This window comes from Harpia harpyja, chromosome 11, assembly GCF_026419915.1.
Source record: "Harpia harpyja isolate bHarHar1 chromosome 11, bHarHar1 primary haplotype, whole genome shotgun sequence".
Taxonomy (NCBI): Eukaryota; Metazoa; Chordata; class Aves; order Accipitriformes; family Accipitridae; genus Harpia; species Harpia harpyja.
This window is the reverse complement of record NC_068950.1, coordinates 7,295,602-7,311,290: the sequence shown is the minus strand read 5'-3', so window position 1 is coordinate 7,311,290 and position 15,689 is coordinate 7,295,602. Positions and strand designations below refer to the sequence as shown.

The following is a 15,689-nucleotide window of genomic DNA, read 5'->3' as shown; positions in this document are numbered from 1 at the left end:
GGATATAGTATCCTTGCACTAAGAACAGAATCTTACCCCCAAGACTCATGTGCTGCAGTCCTCGGGGGGAGCTCAGGTGGCGTGGAATCGGTCTGGCTCCTAGCAGAGTCAGTGATGCCTGCTTTTGTCCTGCGTGTAGGTTCTGGATTCAGAGCAGGACCCAGCGGAGCACGTTCCAGAGGTGGAAGAGGACTTGGACCTTCTGTATGACACACTGGATATAGAGAACCCCAGTGACAGTGGGCCAGAAATGGAGGATGATGACAGTGTCTTGAGCACTCCAAAGCCAAAGTTAAAGTAAGTGTGGGGCGGCTGATGCTGGGCCAGAGAGAGACCGTGCGCAGTGTCAGCACAGATTAGATATTGTTTCTATTCCCACCCCTCCATCCTGGTTTTTTCCCCCCTCTTCACCTGGTGTCCCAGAGCCAGTGTGTGTTGTTACAATGTGAATGACTGCTTGTGAGCTGGGGGTAGTGGTGGGGGGAGTCTAACTTCCCTTCAGTCTCATTTCTTCCTTGTTTCCTTTGCAGGTGTTCTGCCTGCCCTGCCACCACAGGGGTAGGAATTGCTGACAGGCAGGCAGTAGAATTAAACCATACACAGGTGTTTTGAAGAGGTGGTAGAAACGGCTAGGAAATCTGTGCTAAGGCAGAAGGAGATGTGATTGGAAGCTGCAGAAGTAGAGGCAGGGACGGAGAAGGCAGATTGTGTCTTTCTGGAAAAGCTCATAAGACGCTGTATGGAGAGAGAGTCTTTGTAGGGATTAAGGAAGCAGAACTGTGTGAAACAAGGGAGTTTCTCAGGGCCCAAGGGGACTGACTACAGCACACGTAGATACAGGCAAACCTGTTCTGAGCCGGCTTTTGTGGGCACTGATGTGTGGGCAATCACAGCACTGTGGAGCTGAGCCAGGGATCGCTGGCTCAGGGTCTTGAGCAGATGCAGAACCCTGAGCTAACAGAGCTGTGTCACGTCCCTGCCGAATAACGACTGAAAACATGAGACTGTTTGAGCTTCACTCATGCTTCTGACTGACATGTGGTTGCATGCTCAGGCCTTCAGTGTTGTGATGGCTCTGAAACAAGCAAAGCCTACCACTGCAGTTGGTCAGTACAGTATCTGCTAAATGCCAGCTAATTACCAGGTGCCATAATATCCTAATTAATGCAGAATAACCTAGTTCGGCTAAGAACAGATTCTGAGTCTGGAGTGACTTGTTCCCTATCAGTGAGCCTGAAGATGTCAGGGATGGGCTGGGGCAGCAGTGGTAAGTGATGGGGCTGGTGGCTTATAAATGTGTTTGGACCTTGATCCAATATATTGGCAGTTGGTAGGCCCTGCCTTGAAGGATTTGAAAGTAGATGCGTTGTGGTTTGAAACAAGCCAAAATATTGTACTGTGCACACTGAGAGCTCATGTCCTGTTCCCTGGAGCCAAGAAGCTAACTGTTCTGGGACATGTGACTGCTGGAATGTTGCTGGAATAAGAACTTACTGTGTCTGGTACTGGGGAGACACTCTGTGGTTTGCTGTGTCCAGTTCTTGTGTTCACATCTTGAAAGGGATGTGATGCTTGTAGGCAGGTTTTTCCTGCAACAAAAGAAATGAGTTCCTTAAATTGTAATTGAGTCTTGTATCCTGGTGTGATGAGCTGCCTTTTTACATGGAAGCACGATCTGATTGTATGCGCTACCTTATCTTATTGAGCAAATGTGTAATTGGATCCTAGGGCTGGCAGCCAAATCCAGATGCAAACTGGAAATAAAATGCATATTAGCACCAAGAGTCACTTACCCACAGGAGCAGAGTATCAGTGGGGGGCAGAAACTCTACTTGCTGTATTTCAGTCAAGAGCCGGACCCTGTCCGGAATGGCATGTAGTTCAATCAGCATTTGTAAGCTGAAACAAGAATTGTAGTGTGAAACTTTGCACCTGGTGCCTGGGGTAGTGAGAACACAACTGCTTGTGTGGGGTGAATGTGTGTTCTGTTCTGCTGTGGGAAAATGCTGGACCCATATGCCCACCCTGGATTTTATGGAAACAAGAGCTACTGTTTGGTGTGATGTGTGAAAGCGTGCAAGTGTTCCTAGTAAGAGCTGTATAAATATGGTCTGCTGTGTGACAGGTGACATGTTGGATCCCTTAGATGGAGGTCGGTTGGTCAGTCAGTGTCAGGGCTAGTCAGGGGTCCCTGGACTTTCTGGCTTCTCTTGCTGTCCTGGAGACCTCCCCCTCCTTTCAAAAGTAGCCTATAAATGTTACTGGAATCATTGGGGAGCAGTAAGACACTCTGGGAACAGTCATGTTACTTTGCTGTGAATGTGGTGGGCTTCCTCTGTCAGTGTTTTTGATAACAAGAAAGAGTTTTTGCTTTCCTTATTCAGACCTTATTTTGAAGGACTGTCACACTCCAGCTCTCAGACAGAAATTGGTAGCATCCACAGCATCAGGAGCCAGAGAGAGCCATCAAGTCCTGTAAGTTGTGTTTCAAGAAGGTTATCTATCTGCAGGTAATATAGCAGACCTGCCCTGTCTCTATTTGCATGTGTAAATTAAAGCACCCTCTTTGACCTCCTCCAAAGGCTTGGATGCAGGGGTATGAATTTTCTGCTAAGAAGACTTATTTATTGTTTTGGTGGGGGTTTTTTGGGGGGGGGGGGGTTGTTTTGGGGGTTGGGGGGGGTGTTTGGGGTTTTTTTTTGTTGTTGGTGGTTTTTTTTAAAGCAAATATTGTATTAACTCAAGGGGACATCTTCAGGTTAGGTATTGAATACTTGCTAATGGTATGAATAGTTCCAGATTCCCTGTACTTGAAATGACTGCCAGGATGGGAGATGTTGCCTGGGAGGTTCAGGGACTCCTTGGCACTATTTGGAGGAAGCTTTACCTTACTGTTGTTGGGATACTTTTCATGGTGGCTGGGAGCAAATGCTGAGGGGCAGCTCACCCCCTTTTCCATCCCCTCATGGATGGGCATGTTAGGCACCTAGAATTTCAATTCTATTGCAGGGCACTTCCTTGCCTCTACTGTGCATCAGCTACTGCTTTGCCACATCCCACACTAATGCGTTCGGTCCTGGTGTGACCAGGAAGCACTCCTGGTCATCGTGCAGAGCTGTACAATGTTTAAATGGAGAAGTGTGTCTTTTGAACAGCCTGATCCAGAGAGTGTGGCTGAAAACTGTGCTGGTGCCATACCTCCTGATGATTTTTCTCCTCTCAAGCAGGTAGAAGTGCCTGAAAAGACAAAGAGTCTTGGAACCAAACATGCAGGCGACAGTATTTCTGACACTGTCTCTTATGTAAGTTGAAAACACACTTGTTAACATTCCTCTTGGCAGTTTGGGTGTCAACTGTGAACTCCATTCTGTGGCACGTGTCTGACCGTCCATATAGTTGCACATGCAACACAACTTACGTAGGTAACATTGGCTGCAGTGAAGATAATGCTGAGCTCTCCTCCTGACCTTAGTTGTTGGAGGTTCTTGTCTTTCAGACTTTTGAAACTGAAATGCTTTACGTGGCCTTCTGTTTGAACAGCCTTTCTCGTTGTTTGAGGAAGGCTGGCCCAAAGTATGCTACTGAGCATGTGTATCGTACTGAAAAGTATTCTCAGGGCTGTTCCATTTTATCAGACGGGAGTATTACTTCAAGCTGAATTGGCAGAAATCAAGCTGGTCCTGGGGTAAAAATCCCAAAGCTCAAGTTGCTCTGCTGGGGACATGCAGTTTGTAACATTTCTCCTATGTCTCTTTCTCTCTCTGCTAATTCATTTGGGTAAGCTGAATTAATCTGCATTGCATGAGGAGGCATGTCCCTGGCTTTGAGCTGGGAGAGTGCCTATTCCAAATAGCATATCTGAGCATACATTTCCTACCTCCAGCTCCCTTGTGAGGCAGAGCTGGGAACTGGTAGCCCCAGATAGCCAGTACTGGTTTCTCCCTTTTGGCAGTGAGTAGCGTGTCTGGAAGAGGCAGGCTGAATGTGCCTCAGCCAGAGCTAAGCTGGGGTGCCTCCTTGCCAGCCCGTGTGGTAGTGAGGCAGAGGGGAGGGTTTTGTTCCTGATGACTCAGTTCCCTGTGTTTTTGCAGGAGTCTAACCAGCAAGCCGAGGTCCAAGAAGCTGAACTTCCCACACCTGATGTGTTTGTTGAGAAGCTCCCACCCAGCGGGAAGATCACCAAGACTGAGTCCCTCATTATCCCGTCCACCAGGTAGAGTGGTGACACAGGATTGCACCTGCTGCAGGGCTGCTCGAGAAGTCATGGACAGCTTGCCAGCATTTGTTCAGGATGGCATTAAGCCACTGACTGCAAGGAGACCCTCCTTGTGTTCAGGCACTTAAGGGATGGGTCTTGAGCACTTGATAAAGGAATGCTCAGAACCCTGAAGGGCAACATTGCTCTGAGGTTGCTCCTGTCTCCTGTGTTGTACCTTCTCCATGTCCAAGGAAGTTTTTATAAAACTCTGGAGCTCCTTACTCAAAGGTACTGTTGCTCAATCAATATCTGATGCAGATTTTGGCCTTAAAAGTGGTTGCCAAGTCTAACTTATGTCCTGTTAAACCTTCCCAAATAGGATAGTGAATGTGGGCTTCAGCAACCCCAACATATAGTTTTTCCGGTCATTTGCAAGCAAATAGATGCTCTTTTGAAGAGGTGTTTCTGTGCTGCTTTTGGGTGTGTGACTGCAGTTTGCATGGCTGGATCCTATTATGCTGGTGGTGTTGTAGGTCTTAGCATGGGCTGTGGAAGTCTGCCTGGGACTCCTGGGAACATGCTCTGTAGCTGAACCATGTGCTCTGCACTATCAGAAGGAGAATTAGCAGGCCTCAAGCTAGCTCAGATCTACGTGCACGATTCCTCATTGTTTCCACTCACGTTGTTGAGGTTGCCAGACTGGGTGATCTGGGATTTGGGGGATGTATCTCACTCAGGTATGAGCTAGCTCTGGAATGCAAGCACATGTCTCTAGCAGGTCTGAAGGGAAGCAGACGGGACGTCGGGGAAGGAGCACATCTCTGAAGGAGAGGCAGCCAGTGAGGCCGCAGAACGAGAGAGCAAACAGTCTGGACAATGAACGCTCTCCAGACACCCGGCACCACTTACAGGTGTGAAAATATTGCTGTCTCTCCAGCCACTCATAGTTTTTCCTCTTCTCCAACTGTCTGCTGTGGTCCCTCTCCTTCTGGTCCAAGTGCCATCCCTGCTGGAAAGGAACTGGGCCCTGCAGCTTTAGGAAGGAGGGAATTTATGTCTTGGCTGATACTCTTATCTTCCATCCAGTCTGCTGGCTTTTGCCAGCTTATTGCTTTGTCAGCCTGCCATAAACTGAAAACACTGGAACAGATTGTTATAATGAGAAATGAATAGGGATGTGTTGAGGAATTACTCCTTTGAAATAAGACAAATTACTAGGGATTGCAAAAGGGGACTGACTTGTGCAGAGCCTATGCACCATGCTTTTGTTAGCTGTGGGACTCCTCCTTGTGGGATTCCTTCCTTGAAGGAGGTTGTTCCTGGCTTCTATGAATCCAAAATTCCTTGGGCTACTGTTAGTTGGTATAAAGTGATTTAAGTAAAAGTGCATGGCAGAAGGAGTAATGGCCGGCAAAACCAAGGTGGCTAATAGAGGAGACTGCAGAATACTACAATATTGAAGAAGCTGATAAGTGTCAGTCTCAGTAGCCAGTGCGGCTGCTAGCATGCCTTTGCTGATGGGGTGACCAAGCACTGGCCAGCCATGCACAGCTACCTCTCATGCACTGCAAGAGCTGGAGGCTTGATGATTAGAGCTGACATCTCCTACTGTTCTCTTCTCTGTGTCTTTATTTCCAGATCCCCAGGAAAACCGTGTATGACCAACTAAATCACATCCTAGTTTCCGATGACCAGCTGCCGGAAAACATTATTCTTGTCAATACTTCTGACTGGCAAGGCCAGGTAAAGGCAGGAGATGTTACCTGAAGCACAGTTCTTCTTCACTGTTCCTCCTCAGGAATGGAGAGGCCTTGAGCTGTACCACTGACCAAGTAGGTTCTGCTGCTTGGTTGGAAAGCAGTGGTAGTGCGTGGGGGCTGGCAGCATACTGAGTGTTCAGTGCCTACAGATTGGATCTCATTTGACCAGCAGATGCTGTGGATCTTGTAAAGCTTTGCCACCTGAGTCTTTCTACAGAGATTTTTTTCTCTTCTACAAAATGCCATTCTTTCTGGTTAGCAGCACACTGGGAATGGCTAGACCCTTGCACTCAAGAGCCTACTACTCAACTGTGGTAGACTGGGACAAAGGAAGCAGGGAGGAATGACCTGTGGTTTAGGCTGAGATTTCTGGGCACAGGTGGTGAACACAGGAGAAAATATTCCAGGTCAGTTCTGTTGTCTTGCACATACGCTTGTGATTCCTGACTGCAGGTACGTCACCCCATCTTTTCCGAGTGAGTGATAGCTGTGTTAAAGAGAATCCTGAGCAGTGCTTTCTTATGCTGGCAACATGGAGTGGTTTGTTATGGGTTTGGAACAAATTTTGCTCCTTTTGGAACCTTAGTCTGAAAAAGCAATAAAATATATATGGAAGAGGACCAATAAACATGTGCTTGGGTGACTGTTGGCCTGTAGAACCTGTGCCAGGCTCGTGGATTTACATTGTCTGGTTTGGCTTTCTGCTTCTGGAAGAACTAGAGTCTCAATAACCAAGAGAGCAAAAACACCAGCTGAGCTACTGGTTCCAGTTTCTCTATACTTGGAAGATAGAGAAATGCCTTCTAGAGATGGACAGAAAGCATTGTAGGTCATCTTCCAGTAGTTTTAGCAGCTTGTGCCTGCAGTATCAGAGGACATGACGATAGCGTTGGCTGAGATGTATAGACTAGTGGTGCAGAATTTGAAAGTGTGAGATAATTGCTGAGTGTCATCAATATTATGTCCAAGGTGTGTGTTAACTTGTTTCCTATTAGCTGCATGGAGGGGAAACAGTCCCTTATGAGGAACGCGTGTGTTGGTAACACCCTTCCCTTTTTTTTAGTGCTTGAGGGTGGGCAGACCATTGCATTTGTTTAAGTTCTTTTGAAATCAGAGAGAGATGCAACTGCAGGTCCAGAAGCAGGCGAGCAGACAACATCTGCTCCTACCCAGTGCTGTCTGCTAGGCTAATGGCCTTCTGCTGCTGCCCTGCTCTTTGCAGCCATAAAAACCCTGCTGTTCCAGAGTTGTCGTTGCCATGTTTTGGATATAGTGTTGGTGTTTGTCAAGAAGGTGCAATGTTTCCATTTTTCTAGAGGAAGAGGTTTCCTTTGGTTGATGCACAAGAATGAGGTATTTGGGAAATAGCTATGTCACTTAAAAATTGGACATGGGGAGGGTGCCCACGCTTGGGTGTGAGAATACCTAGGAGGCTGGGGCAGGCAGACTTTCTTTTTGTGACAAACTGTACCAAAAAAGGGACTATAAAATGTTCTGTTCTCTCCTCAGTACCTATCAGATGTCTTGCAAAAGCATACCTTGCCAGTGGTCTGCACATGCTCCTCAGCTGATATTCAGGCAGCTTTCAGCACTATTGTCTCCAGGATACAGAGATAGTAAGTTCTCACCTTGCTTGTGTTGTTTGTTGAGTCTCAGGTCTAAAAGCTCCTCAGCTCCTGTGCCCTAGTGCCCATGGAGTTTTCCATCCAATAGCTGAGAAATACTTCTCTCTTCCAATACTTCTCCCCTATCTAGTCTCCTGAAGTCAAAGTTGTGTGGCTCCTCAGCTCTCGCCAGCCCTGCAAAGTTGTTGCTTTTCTGCCATCTCTGTGGAGATACAAGTCTCCTTTCATTGACACCAGTGATTTTAAAAGATTGTGCTTTGGAGGCTGCCTCATAGGTCAGATCTAATAACCAGTAAAGCATGCAAAGCTGATAGGTAGGTTTTTAAATAGTTCTTGCTCCCCCCTTCAAGTAATTCCCAGATTAATTCCTCAATTCCTCAAGGCATTCCCTAGGTACCGACTGAGGGCTGTGGGTACCCGAGTATGTTCTCTGACACAGCAGTTAGTTGCAATAGATACATCCTAACCTACATAGTTGAGTCAAGGCCTTTAGATTATCAAAATGTGTGAAAGAAGTAGCAAGGAGACCAATTAAAATGCAACTTTGTTCAGTACTTTCTTATTAATAACGTTTTAAGCTGCTGATAATCATTGTGATATTGCCTTGTGTATTGAACGAGCTCTCTTCTGCTGTGGTTGTTATTAACAGTTATTTTTTTTTAACTTGTTCTGAAATAGCTGGTTGGAAGCACTATTATGAATATGTTTCCTCTTTTTCTGTCTAGCTGTAACTGCAATTCGCAGCCTCCAAACCCAATTAAAATTGCAGTGGCCGGAGCCCAGAATTACCTCAGTGCTGTATTGAGGCTCTTTGTAGAGCAGCTGTCTCACAAAACCCCAGACTGGCTCGGCTACATGAGATTTTTGATCATCCCTCTAGGTAAATAAGGAACAATTTTTCTTCATAGAAAGATGAACGTGTTAAATGTGATGTGTTCCCTCAGGAGAAGGCCTCCTGAAAGCTTTGGCTAGGTATATGGCTGTTAAATGAGGCAAACATCATCCTGTCATAGTATTGTGTAATGCTTGTGTTGCTACTTATGCATGAGTGAACTTCATCTTTATATTCTTGATGCCAAAGTCTGCTTGTAAACCTTTTGTTTGAAGCAAGGGATTGAGTACTTCCTCCCCATACAGGAAGGCTTTTATATGTCTTTTTATGATGGTACAATAAATGCATAGAATAATGTTCTGGAAGCCCTTTCCCTGGCTGAAATCTTAAATTCATTGGGCACCATGTTTCCCAAAGCAATAACTGTTCTGGCCTCCCTGAGGCTGACACAGAAAATGTTTATGGAGGAGGGGGGGGTTGAAAATTTTTTAAAGGCTCTGAAACTGCTGAGAGTTTAAATTATTCAAATTACATGTATGCTTTGACCTTTCCTTTATGTGCTGTTCTGCTTGGGTTTTTACCTCAGTTTTCCACCACCTTACCTCTGCCCTTCCAGCAGCTCAACAAGCCTGCCTGGCTGGAAAGTTACCCAGCTTGGTTTGCTTATGTTGGCGGGAAGTAGAGTGGACTGATAATAATGTTAGGGGTCTTGTCGTCAGAAATGTGAGGAATGTTGTAGCGGCAAGGCCTGGGAAGTCAGGCAGTCACAGATGCATGTGGGCAGGGGCATCTGGGCAATGTTGGTGTTGTAAGGGTGTGATGCCAGAAGCTGGTCTAGTCTGAGGCTTGGCTTGTGTGAACGGGGCACTTAGGTGATGTAGGCAATGGAAAACTTGAAAAGCACTTTTTCTTGGTATTTTCTGGTCTAGTTTTGGGACCATCTGATGGCAGTTGCTGTAGGAGTTAGAAGCTGCTGCCCAGCACCATGAACAGTGGGGTTAGGCTGTTGATTCAGTGGTGGGATTTTCAGAAGTCAAATGAAAAAGGCAGAGGAAGAGAGCTGGATCCTTCTGTAAGGAAGGCATTTAGTTTCCGAAGTGGTTGGCAGGAAGAGGACACAGAGCCCTTTAGGGAGTAAAAACAAAAAAATTGTTTCTGGAAGGTTAAATGTGCTTTGAATGTAAGTTTGTGTGACTGAGGACTTTGGTCCTCACACGCTGACTGTCTCCTGGCCTCAGAAGAAGAGTTTTCTGTCCTGCAGTCTTTAATGATCTGAAAATATTCTCTCCTTGAAAGTGAAACAAAAGATTTAGCTAGTGTGTTTTAGGGTTGGTTTTTAATCTTAAAACTTTCTTTGGTAATTAAAAAAAAACAAGGAACTTTGATAATTGAACTGTTTCAGAACTATGAATGCTTTTTAAATGTATTTTAAATATAGAAACTTCTTTAACAGGGCCTTTCCCATAGAAGTCTGCAGTATTTGCTGATCAGATCAAGTGCTTATTTCTGGCCAGCTTTCTGGCAGTTCATTAAAGTGATTGAGGAGCAACCTCTTTTTTCTGACAATCAAAAAAGCACCAAAGACAAAATGGTGACCATGCCATAAATGTCTTAAAGAAAAAGACTTTCTGCTGTTAGCTGCACCTTCGAAGTAGGAATAGTGGAGTTTTTTCTAAGATGGTTTTACCTTCTTAGTCCACAACTACACGCTGCAATGACGGAAGAGTCAACCTACAGTGGTTTGTTAACAACGAGAAAAGTTTAGTGTCTGTAAGCATCCATCCTCGGAGATTCAATCCTACTTCATGCTTCTGTTTCTATGGCTGAAAGACTCCTTTGTCCAAACCAGTGTATAAACAACTGAAAAGGGGCAAATAAAATGGAAAAAAATGTTGGGGGTTATTTTGGCTGTTTGGGGGCTTTTAGCATTTTATTTAGCTCCCATGGATAGAACTTCTTGGAAGACCTTGTGTTTAGTACTTGTTTCCAACTGCATCTGTCATGTGCGATTTGTTTTCCCAGCATGTGGGAAAGCTTCTCCAGTGCATGGTGCAGAGCTGTTCCACGTGCACTCTTTAAAACTCCACTGCAAAAGAAATGATGGGTCTGAAAGTAGCCATGATCCAGGGTCCATGAAAGAACTTAGGCCCCTATCTCTAATGTCACTGAGGGGAGCTTGGAGAGACCTTCTGCTTGAACCTTTCCTGGAAGTCTGGAAATTAGCACTGGTTTGGAGGACTGAGAAAAGACAGTGGTTTTTTTTTTCCCACCATGAGCTTTACTGGAGGACGCTGAGTATAGTTAAGCAACTGGGGTCTTCTTGGAAGGAGATGTCAGGTTACCAATTACCAGCTGATGACTCAACTCTTGCAGTCTCTGGAAGTGTGGCTTGATGTAAGAAGTTGGTATGCAGGAAGGATAAAAATAAGCTGATTAGGAGGAACTCTGAGGCCACTTCATGACTGATTGTAAATGTACAGGACTCATGCTGAGCATGACTGAAATGTGGTGACTGGAAAGTGCAATCCTGGCACACCTTTTCTCCTGTGTTGAAAGACTGGAGAGGTAGTTGCAAGAGTGGGTTGTCTGGTATGGGGACACATGTGGCCTAAAATGAAGGTGGCAAATTTTTACTGCCTCCCAGGGCAGAGTTAGTCACTTAAATACCTTCCCTCTCCTGCTCAGTATAAGTATGAAGTCAGATTTCCATCCAGGGCTGCAAGCTTGGAGGCTGGACACACAAAATTTCTGCAAGGAGGTCTTTCCATGCTCACAGAGGAGCCATAAGGCTTAGCTAGAGCAAGCGGGTACCTGATGCATATGCCAACATTCCCTGGGGACTGTAATCCTTGGACTCTAAATTCTGTCTTTAATTACAGCCTATTTATTGAACTTGTAGCCCTTCTCCACTGATTAAACAAGCCTCCCTGGGTTATTTTTCCTGGTTGGGGACAATTGCCTCTTCTCAGTATTGCAAAACGGCCGTGGTGTGCAAATGATATTTGGAGGAAGGGGTCCGACTCTTCTTGGCAGAGGTGACCTGGCCACAACGCACACAGTGCTGCCTGTGGGCAGGAAGGGCTGCTGGGAAAGCTGGTTGCAAAACTGAGAGACTGAGATGGAGAGCTGTAGGGCCTCTGTGTCTTCCAAATCATTTATTTCCTCAGCAGTTTCCCAGTCCTGTTTTCTTTGGCCTCTTTAAATTTAATTTGGCGGGGGGGAAAGGGGGAGGTGTCACTGAAAGATATCAGTGGTGTTGAAGCAGTCTCTCTGCTGGGAAGTCTATTTGCGTGCTCTTGTAGAGATAAGCCGGACTAAATTACTTGGTTATAATTGAAGAAATTTATTTCTGGGGTGTCTAGTGTAGTTCTGATTCTGGCATTTAATTCCTTACAGGTGAAAAACACACTTGTGTTCAGTGCTGGGAAGAACAACTGTCATGTTTTCCTTTCTTTCTTAGGCTCTCATCCAGTGGCCAAGTATCTGGGGTCTGTAGATTATAGATACAACAACTTCTTCCAAGATCTAGCCTGGAGGGATCTGTTCAACAAACTTGAAGCACAGACCACTGGTAAGACCATGTGTCTGTGTCTGGCCTGTGTGGGATGAAAGGCTTGAATGAATAATTTTAGCAAAGGTCAAGTAAATAAAAGAGGAAGCAGACAAATGTTTTTGTTCCTCTTTTCTCCTCACTCCACCACATTCCCTTTTCAGTTGCTGACCTTTGTGTGTCCTCCACATGGTGGTTTGCAAACAGTTGTTGGCTCCCAGAGGCACTAGCTGCCTCTGAGTCATGCTGGTTTTACCTAGCTCTCAGCTTTGTTCTTTGATGTGGAGGTCTCACTACCAAGTTTAGTACATTGCTTTCTTTGGCCCTTCAGAAGCTGTCCAGCCTAAAAAATTTGGAAAACTGGAAACTCTGGGAAGATCAACTTCTATTAGTTTTGCGTGAAAATGACCTTGACGTTTCTGAAGTCTGCTGGCAGGATCTTTCTCATTAAAAAGGAATTTTGTTCTTCACCAGTGTTGTAACATGTGGGAGCTGCCCTAGGTTAGGTCTAGAAGTTCCCGATCTGAGTCCGTTCTAGGCCAGGATAAAGCCTTACTGTGTGTTAAAGTACTAATTTGCTTAAAATATTAATGCTTACAGTTTTTCCATCCGTTCCTTCAAGAACGGAAAGAAACAGGAGAAACGAGGACTTGCATCTGACATTCAGGGCTACGCGAAGGTTTGAGACTTGACTGAGGAGTGATGCTCTCATGGCAGCATATTCCATACAGAAATTTCACTAGAAGGAAAAAGCTTTGGAGTTTTTGGAGCGCCATGAGGGTGGAGAGGTTACAGTGTGGTTCTCCTGTTGGAATTGCAGAGTGCCTGAGGCTCCCAAGATGCTCCTGGAAGTCCTTTAGCCATGAGAGGAGGAGAGACCGACCTCTTCACAGGTGATTGTTCAGAGCCTTTTCCAGCAGCTGGGAACCTGGCTGGACAAGGCCCTGGGCAGCCTGTTCTGAAGGTGAAGTTAGCTCTGCTTGGAGCAAGAGGCTGGACTAGAGATCTCCTAGTGTGCCACCCAACCTACACTTTTCCTTGATTCTAAGCTTGTGGAAGAACAGATGACTGGAACTGGTTTCTTTTAATTCCTTGCTGCACTAGAAATGCAGCAAATGTCAATACAGACTTGATTTTTGTGTCTGGGTTAGGAATACTTCATTAGCTATAGAAATCCAGCTCGAGAGCTATATCTGTTCTTTAGTTGGTTGTATGCTGCAGCCCTTAGTTATTTGCCTGCATGCTATGAGGAAAATGCAACCTCATTTTTGTGCAGTCCAGACCTTGCAGATTCTCCATTTTCATCTGTGCAGTGAGAAGAATGGCCTAAGAAGATCTGGCAAGGAATCATAGCTCTTCACAGTTCACTGTTCAGATACAAAGAGTCTGGGTTAAAATGCCCATCAAGGTATGGAAGTGCCTGGTGAAGGTCACTTATGTTCCCTTAATTTCACAGTTGAGGCTCTTTGCTTGAAAGCAAAGAAATATGGAAGACATTTAGGAAATGTCTTCCTGTCAACTTGGATCAAACAGTCTCACAGATCTGAAGCATACTTGCTGCTACACATGTGATCTTTGTGCTCTTCCTACCCTTGTGTGGCTCTCGGTCTTTTCAGTTAACTCAGAGCAGGGCCATGAGTTCATTAGGAAATCAGGTAACTCAAATGCTGGTGTGAGCAGAGCAGCTCGCCAAGGCCCTGGGAGAGATTGCTAGGCACCTTCTTCAGCAGATACCATCAGTCAAGGTGTAAAAAAGTCTAAAGCTGACTCTGGGCAGGTACACATTTTCAAAGAAAAGCATTTTAACAAATGTAAAATAACCATAATACTTCAGTCAATAATGCTGTGTACAGATGTCTGTGTATCTAGTGTGCCTTCCTAATGTTTTTACCTTGGTGCTCTCGTAGGATGTTTGCTTTTGGTCAGGCAGCTTTACAGTGCTCTGGGATAGGCTGCAGAGCTTCCTTTGGAAGATGCAGTTCAAATGCAGCTGGCTGGGTATGGTTACCATCAGCTGCCTGGCTGAGCAAATGGAGGACAGTGCTGGTGATGGTCTGAGAAGTCACTTAAATTATTTTCTCTCTTTGTTCTATTGCAGTTCCAGAAACACCTGATGTTGTCTCCAGGATAACGCAGTATATAGCAGGGGCGAACTGTGCACACCAGTTGCCCATTGCTGAAGCAATGCTGACATACAAGCAGAAAAGGTATGTCACTAATGTAATACTGACTTTCCACAGTGCACATCAGGTTGAAAGCGAAGTGCTTTTCTCATCTCGTGTGCCAGCAGTCTTAAAATCACTCCAAGTTGTAAACACCTTCAGAGCCTTACAGTAGCCTGCAGCTAGTGATGTGTCCCACTTAGATAACCGTGAATCTCAACAGTGTGGTTACTTTAAGTGCAAGGATTTCTTTGAAGATCTGAGAGGTTTGGGGAAGTGGGGACTAGGCAGGGTAGGGAATGGACAGATTATATCTGTTTAGGTTCTGGAGACCTCTTACCACAGAGACCTCTCCTTTACCACGGAGACCTTAGGTGTGTAAGACTGGACTGAGGCAGTCCCCCTCAAAGTATCTTCCATAAGACCTGGCCTTTGTACATTGGTGTTGAGGGAACTGAAGCCCTTTCTTTTTGGAGTGTAAATAGCAGAGCTTCTCGCAGGAGAGACAAAATCCTTGTTGATTGGCAGTTGCAGGCTACCAGGACTCCTACTGGGGAGGGCTGACATTCACCAGGTTTTATTCCAACTTCTCTTAAGGGATAAGCAGCCTGTAGGAGGGAGGATTGGGGTCTGAAAACAAGATTCAGAAGTGTGTAAAGCCTCACGTGGCTGTGGTCCAAGAAGAAGAGTAACTGTCACTGAAAGGTAGAGATGTACTGTTTCTGAGGCACAGAGGAGAATAATAGACTCCAACTCACACCCCAATAATTCCTGAGAGCAGGACAAACACTCAGCTCATGTAATTTTTCTCGATTAGGGACTAGCACTCTCCTATGAGGCATGGATGATGTTAATTACTACCCTTCCCATGTTATATCTGATCTTTCATTTTTGGTCCATTAACATCCCTCATTGGTGCCTCCTTTGCTTAAGAACTGGGAGGGATTAAAGGTGTGGGTGGAGTCACTTTTTTTCCCTCTTTCTGAAAATGCTTATTGTATATTGCTCTTCCATTCCTGTGTCTGCTCTATGTTACTTTTGCAGAAATGATTCAGTAAAATTTAGCCCATTCCTCATGCATTCCTAGGGAAAATATTTCCAGACTGACTAGTCCATTAAAAAGAGTACACTCATTTTGTGTATTTGTGAAATGCTGTAATGTTAACCTGATAAAGGTGAAGTTTGGAGAGCCACACAGTACTTGAAACTCTTTGCTTCAATCTGGTTTTGGTGTGAAGACTTACATTAGTTACCACTACGGAGTTCAGACACCCTTAGTGTAGTGTGAACTCCTTCTGATGGCTGCCTTGTTATTTCTCTGCACCCTGTGGTTGCTGGGTTCTGCACTGGTCTCCACTACCTTCTTCATTCTGTTACAGGTTAATTTGTGTCATTAACACACATTTAATCATTTTGAGTTTCTCATGTGCCCAGAAAGGTCAGTTTGGTACTTTGTTGAAAAATATCTGAAATGTACTTCAGCAACACATGCACTTAGCTCTCCCAGCAGTGTGGATGGCCACTTTACCAAGCTGGTCTGATCCATTTGGATTTTAGACCCT

General features: G+C 45.3%; 1 protein-coding gene across 11 annotated transcripts in view; it reads left to right on the top strand.

Moving 5' to 3' along the window:
* Positions 1 to 15,689, top strand: part of PACS2 (phosphofurin acidic cluster sorting protein 2) — an 84,412-nt gene that overhangs the window by 45,603 nt on the left and 23,120 nt on the right. For 4 of the 11 annotated variants that reach the window (XM_052800797.1, XM_052800800.1, XM_052800793.1 and 1 more), the window contains exons 9-18: positions 140 to 297; positions 2,385 to 2,475; positions 3,225 to 3,302; positions 4,092 to 4,213; positions 4,974 to 5,109; positions 5,837 to 5,941; positions 7,468 to 7,574; positions 8,309 to 8,463; positions 11,876 to 11,986; positions 14,064 to 14,172. In XM_052800797.1, coding sequence (XP_052656757.1) covers positions 140 to 297; positions 2,385 to 2,475; positions 3,225 to 3,302; positions 4,092 to 4,213; positions 4,974 to 5,109; positions 5,837 to 5,941; positions 7,468 to 7,574; positions 8,309 to 8,463; positions 11,876 to 11,986; positions 14,064 to 14,172 — 1,172 coding nt within the window. The remainder of the gene's footprint in view (positions 1 to 139; positions 298 to 2,384; positions 2,476 to 3,224; positions 3,303 to 4,091; positions 4,214 to 4,973; positions 5,110 to 5,836; positions 5,942 to 7,467; positions 7,575 to 8,308; positions 8,464 to 11,875; positions 11,987 to 14,063; positions 14,173 to 15,689) is intronic. The other 7 variants (XM_052800804.1, XM_052800802.1, XM_052800796.1 and 4 more) reach the window with 3 other exon arrangements.